The sequence below is a fragment of the Cucurbita moschata genome, unplaced genomic scaffold (genome assembly GCF_002738365.1).
Source record: "Cucurbita moschata cultivar Rifu unplaced genomic scaffold, Cmos_1.0 Cmo_Scf00013, whole genome shotgun sequence".
NCBI lineage: Eukaryota > Viridiplantae > Streptophyta > Magnoliopsida > Cucurbitales > Cucurbitaceae > Cucurbita > Cucurbita moschata.
In genome coordinates this window covers 5,271,630-5,277,629 of record NW_019268529.1, presented here as the reverse complement: position 1 = coordinate 5,277,629, position 6,000 = coordinate 5,271,630, and the positions used below count along the sequence as shown (strand labels likewise).

General features: G+C 36.9%; 2 protein-coding genes across 4 annotated transcripts; both read right to left on the bottom strand.

The window, feature by feature from the left end:
* Nucleotides 1–913: 913 nt before the first annotated feature.
* On the bottom strand, nucleotides 914–2,247 carry LOC111451637 (transcription factor JUNGBRUNNEN 1-like). The gene is made up of 3 exons (XM_023092110.1): nucleotides 2,008–2,247; nucleotides 1,600–1,919; nucleotides 914–1,493 (listed from the first exon to the last, which is right to left on the bottom strand). Exons 1-3 carry the CDS (start codon nucleotides 2,192–2,194, stop codon nucleotides 1,038–1,040), a joined length of 963 nt encoding a protein of 320 aa, XP_022947878.1. The 5' UTR covers nucleotides 2,195–2,247; the 3' UTR covers nucleotides 914–1,037.
* A 1,316-nt stretch (nucleotides 2,248–3,563) lies between these two features.
* On the bottom strand, nucleotides 3,564–4,667 carry LOC111451550 (transcription factor JUNGBRUNNEN 1-like). 3 transcript variants are annotated; one of them, XM_023092025.1, is made up of 3 exons: nucleotides 4,445–4,667; nucleotides 4,037–4,377; nucleotides 3,564–3,942 (listed from the first exon to the last, which is right to left on the bottom strand). In XM_023092025.1, the coding sequence occupies exons 1-3, from the start codon at nucleotides 4,644–4,646 to the stop codon at nucleotides 3,613–3,615; spliced, it is 873 nt and encodes a 290-aa protein (XP_022947793.1). In that variant the 5' UTR covers nucleotides 4,647–4,667; the 3' UTR covers nucleotides 3,564–3,612. The 3 variants fall into 3 exon arrangements, with proteins under 3 accessions (XP_022947793.1, XP_022947794.1, XP_022947795.1); XM_023092026.1 differs by having other exon boundaries at nucleotides 3,758–3,961; XM_023092027.1 differs by having other exon boundaries at nucleotides 3,758–3,949.
* Between the last annotated feature and the right edge of the window lie 1,333 nt (nucleotides 4,668–6,000).

The window sequence follows — 6,000 nt, the reverse complement described above, 5'->3', positions numbered from 1 at the left end:
CTCCCTAGTAGACGCATTTTAGAACGGTGAAGCTGACGACAATACGTAATAGGAAGAGTAGAGTCATACCCATGGAGTTTATTGGATAATTTTAAAGACAAGAGAAGCAGAACCAAAATGTTAGTCCCACAAAAGTTGTAACCAAACAAATATGAACACAAGATGATGCCAGCAGGCACCACACAGTAGCCGGTCATATTTGCATTGGATGTTTTAACTTGAAATCCTGAAATTTCTGCGAGCTGTGACAGTTGTTTCTCTCCACTCAAAACCTGCAGGAAGCAAGAATTTGATGATAAAAATAGAAGAAAAACAGCCTAACAGAAAGGAAAGGGAAGATGTAGCTATGGGTTAGACACGTTCATACAAATTTTACACCACAACACAAGTTCCAGAGAATGATGGGTATTGAAAAAGAAGAGCCAAACTAGATCTAGCGGATAAACAGATATATTCCACCAGAGGAAGGACAAGGGCCTTTTATTTTTGTAGACCTACTTGAGGAAGTCTTCCATGTTGGGAAGAACCCGAGTCAAATATGTGTATAAGAATTTGATGAAATTGACACATATGTTCATTAAAAACACAATCTTTTAGTAGGTTCGTTCTCGGGCCATTAAAAACAGGTAGCATGTGTATAAGACCTTACAATCGAAACCCTCTCGAAAAAATCTTAATTGAGACATTTAAATCATACGTGAAAAAACTAAGTTACTGTTAAAAACAGGGGCATTTTCTAGTCATTTTCTACCATTGACAACTTTTTCCACTTTTTTAAGCGAGGGTCGTTTAGACGTTCGGAAAAGTTATTTTCTCGTTATTGTCTCTTATTATGCTCATTAGAGATTGTACTAGGAGTAAGATAGGGAAGAAGAAAAAACACTAGTCATGTGTATACAATCTCACCATCCAAATCCTCTCGAGGATACGTTTAAATTATTATGGAAAAAAACTAAGTGAACTATGGACAGTCACTTCCGAGTCATGTTGGGTAAAACAACCACCATAAATTTGCATCTAACTGAACTTGAAACTCTTCATGAATCAAGATCACTCTCCAAAATCGATTTCAGCTCTTCCCATTTTTCGTACCCAAACAAATCAGTGGCATCCTCATCAAAATCCGAGAAGCTCGACGACGACGGTGATACGTTCGTCGGCGAATTATGATCGGCGGATGATGGCTGATCAGTTGGGCCACAAAAATGAGTAATGAATCGGCCACCGTGCACCATCTGAATCTGAGGAGAATTTTGAACCTCCTTCACATGACCAAAGCTAATGAAGGAATTATGAGAGGCGAATCCGATGTATCTACTTTCTTGGTTGTCACTCAAACATCTGTCGATATTGATATCATTGGTGGTTGCTCTGAAGTTCATGACCTCCATAGATTGACTTTTGGGCGCTGGAATCTCCCTCCAATTGGGTGTACTGATGCCTTTTCTGGTGGAGATGTTTCTTTTGAATATGCGACACAAAGTCCAAATTTCCTGCGAGGGACAGAAAAAAATAAGTTTTTGACACATACCCTCTTCTTTAATTAGGTCAAAGTTACAAACTTGGTGGTCAAACTTTTAAAACTTTGTTACTACTTACAGCTTCTTGGAGGCTGTTTTTAATCATTGTACCGAAGGGATGGCGGGAGGTAGAAGTAGAAGAAGAAGCAGAAGGAAGACGAAATTCATTCATCATCCACTCGGTTTTAGTGCCTTTACCGGCGCTTCCACGGTAATAGACAAGCGTCTTCTTCAACCCAATGCACCCATGATGGGTGTGCCCATAAATAGGCTTATCAATTCCCGTCGCCTTCCAAAACCCCGACTCGGTCACCCTATTTGGCCTCCCACTGTTCTTGTACTTCCTCCCTCGTTTGCAGAAAAAGTACCACTCTTTCTCCCCCACCGCGTTACTCGCATCTGCATAACAAACCAACTCGGTCTATAAGTTTAGAGAGTTATTAGATATACGAAAGATAGAGATAGATGAATTGGTTAAGAATCGTACGAGGAAGATCCCATGGGCTGTATTTGTAAATGTCGATTTGTTTGATGAGTTCGATGGAAAGAGGCTTGTTGTGGACTTTGCGACGGAGGTAGAAGTCAACGAGCTCTTCGTCTGTCGGGTGGAAGCGGAAGCCCGGAAGGGGGAGCTGGTCATCGTCGGGCATGTCGAATTGTGAGGGAGTGGCCATTGGAAGAGTTAGAAGTTTATGGGAATTAAGTTATGGGAGTTGGGGGAAGAGCATGGTTTAATTTATAAGGTAGAGCTTAAAAGGGGAGATGGGGAACGTTGAGGATCAAGTCATAGGGCTCTCAAGTACACCAATTTGGACTTATTAAAACCAAGAAAGAGAGGCTTAGAACTCAATATATATCTAAAATTCTTCTTATTCTTTGTAAACCCTTTTCATATCGTGTGATGTTAAGTTAAAATTTCATTTATTTGGGTACAAAATTCAATGTGTCTGGTCCCATCCATCAGGAGCTTCGTCTTCCTTGACTTTGAAAATCTCACTTGTTGTGCTGAGTAGAAGTTTTGAAAGTAAAAACTTCAAAATTAACTCTTTCCCAGCTTCTACCTTCTAATTCAACCACAACTCCTCAATCGGTTATGGAAGAAGGTTTGATAGTCAGAATCTACCGCTAGCAGACATTGGAGTCAACATCCTTGGTTGCACCGTTCGATGATTGACTTTGATATGCAATGGGTCGTTAGCTGTCTGTACATATCTTTTATAAATATTTATTTCCCAAAAAAAAAAAATAATAATAATAAAATAAAAAATGGGAGAAGATGATAAAAATATCTGGAAAAATCTTTTTTGAGATATTTTTCTGACCAGCCAATAAGTTTGAAATAAAAGCATTTGAATTTTGAATGAAATTAAAAATAAAAATATTGATTAATTAGTAGTGTCGATAATCTAGGATGGAAACAAGCATATTACATCACTTCTAATCAACCACAATCAAAAGGGGATCCAGAATTTTCAAACTATTGATAATAATATAATTAAATTAATTAATTAAAAAAAGAAGCAATAAATTGGCATAAATGGCATTCAGAAAAATTGATGTTGCCAAGTCAAACATTATTCAAATGTGTTGACCATACCCCTTCCAAGATAATGTATTTATTATGATCACCTATAATGTATGCTTTGACTGTACTGCTACACCCTATCCAACTCATAGGGCCTCCAAATGTTATCAATTCTTTTATATATATATGTGGAACTTCAATTCATTTACATACTTTATATTATTTACAATCATATGCATCGGTTTAGTTTGACAGCCGTCGTTAACACCCTGTTGAATCACTAATCAATTCAAAGGTTTTAACTAATAAGTTATGATAAATTTAATTGCTATGTCCCTCCTCTTATAACTATATCACATAATTCCTTCTCGTTGTTCTTGAATCAAACTTAAGTGTGGAGGTTTTAATTAATTTAGTTAATACGTTAATGTTTTTGTTTGGATTGGTGGAATGAAATGGGGATGTACTAGATTGTTCCATATCAAATCAACCAAGCAAATTCCCATCATGAGCACAAAAACAGCAAATTCCCATAGTAGTTAGTGTATGTGTGTTATTTACATATAACTAAATTGAAGGGTTATTGAAAAAAGGATCAAAAGCAAAGTCCACAATGGATCTGAGTTCATCCCAATCTTCCTCAAAGTTGGAGAACTCCGATGAAGCTGGAGATTGGTTCACCACTTCAGCTGCTCCTTCTTTTGTTGCCTTCTTCTCTTCAAACCCATTAAACGAATTACACCCAAAACTTATATAAGTTTCTCTTCCATCTTCATCATAACATTCATCACCCACACTATTACTACATCTTTTGGTCTTCATCATTTCTTTCCAATTCGGTGTATATCTTCGACACGTAACACTCCGTTTGAATATACGACATAGCGTCCAAATCTCCTGTACCCTTCAAAATAAACTATTCAATATACACTCATCTATCAGCTTAAGCTTTTGAATTGAATGGTACGTAATTTTTTTTTTTTTCCCTTACCGCTTCTTGATCACCATTGATTATGGTTTTGGGGAGGTGGGAATTGTGGGAATTGTGGGAATTGTGGGAATTGGAGCCATTGCTTGGAGGAAGACGAAACTCATGCATCATCCATTCAGTTTTGACGCCTCTTCCAGCACTTCCCTTGTAAAAAACTAGGGTTTTCTTCAGACCAATGCACCCCTTTCCTTGTTCTCCTTGTGAATAAATCGGCTTGTCAATGCCCGTCGCCTTCCAAAACCCCGCCCCCGTTACCCTATTCGGTCTCACGCTGTTCTTGTACTTCCTCCCTCTCTTCACGAACACGTACCACTCTTTCTCTCCGCTCGTCCCACCGATATCTACAAATTCGCAATAGGTCAGAATATCTTTTATTTGAACTAAATTTACCGTAATCTATCAACTTACAAGGAAGCTCCCAAGGGTTGTATCGGTAAATATCAATCTGTTTGATGAGTTCGAGGGTAACGGATTTGTTGTGGACCTTCCGACGGAGGTAGTAATCGACAAGCTCTTCATCCGTGGGATGGAAGCGGAATCCAGGAAGGGGGAATTGGTAATCATCCATGTCGAAATCCGTAGTAGTAGTAGCAGCAGCAGCAGCAGCCATGATGAAATTGAAGAACAAGAAAAAGGAGGAGAAGATATAAAAAGAAAATTAAAAGTGGTTTTAGTTGTGAGTCATGGAAGGAGAAGAGGTTGGGTGTTTGATTTATAGAGTGAAAAGATTCACAAATTTGGAAAGGTCAAGTCTTTGGGTTTGACTTAGGATGGTCTGTGACGAAACAAAAGACTTGACTTTTTAAAACCAACAATGTTGGGCCACAAATTTGTCATCATCCAACCTCTTTTCAGTGTCACCTTATGTCTTCTCCATCTAGACTTCTAACATACATATTAAACCAATTCAAAACTAGGAGCAATTCCTCCATTCTTCTCTCAAACTCAAACGTGAACATTTCTATAATATGAATTTTAAAACACTTGTGAACATCATTGTTCAAAAAAATTAAATTGAAAATGCGACCAGTGTCATATTAGGAGGAATCAACTTTCATCTATGCATCAAGAGCTTCCCGTGGGACCTCATTTATTCTTAAATTATTACAAATTTTCGATGGATGATTGAAATCTAGTTTCATTAATTTAATTTACTTTTAAGTAAGTTCTTTTGCGGTTTCATGTAGTTTAAGTTGCATATTTAGAATCATTCAAGTTTGATATGATCAATCTTGGTTAGAATATCATTATTGATTCTCAACGTAGACTTGTAAGATAGATATTAAACCAATTCAAAAGTGGAATACTACCGATGACTATTCTTCATCTCCAATATAAAATAATATAAATAAACAAAGATAATACTTATTATAATCCTCCTACAGACATTAACGGCTCAATCCTACAAACATTACTTTATATTTTAAATTAAACCATGTTTTGAATATTGACTCTTTGGGTATCATTACTGCTTTACTTTTATTGTTGAATTTGTTGAATTTCATGCCATGCTAATAATCTTAAAAATAACATATTTTAAGTTCAACCAGGTCAAGTTGAAGAGAGTAACAAAATATTCTTCATAAGGGTGTGGAAACTTCTTCACAAAAGACGCGTTTTAAAATCGTGAGACTGACGACGATACATAATGGGCAAAAATGAATAATATCTGTTAGCGGTAGGCGGAGTTGTTACACGATGCCATCGATTTAGCAACCGGTCCAACAATGAAATTAAAGTTTGATTGGTTCATGGTCAAAACATTGTTGAAGGGAAGGGAGGGAAAGGTATAGAATCCAATAGCTGGTGGACAAAAACATGAAAAGAAAGTCAAAGTCATTTGGTCAACAAGTCTTGAGACAATGTCTTATTTGAGACCATCAATTTAAGGAAGAACAAGGAGTTTTAATTAGAGGGAGTAAGTAATATGTAATTAAAGAGAATAAAGACTGTCTTTTTCATTA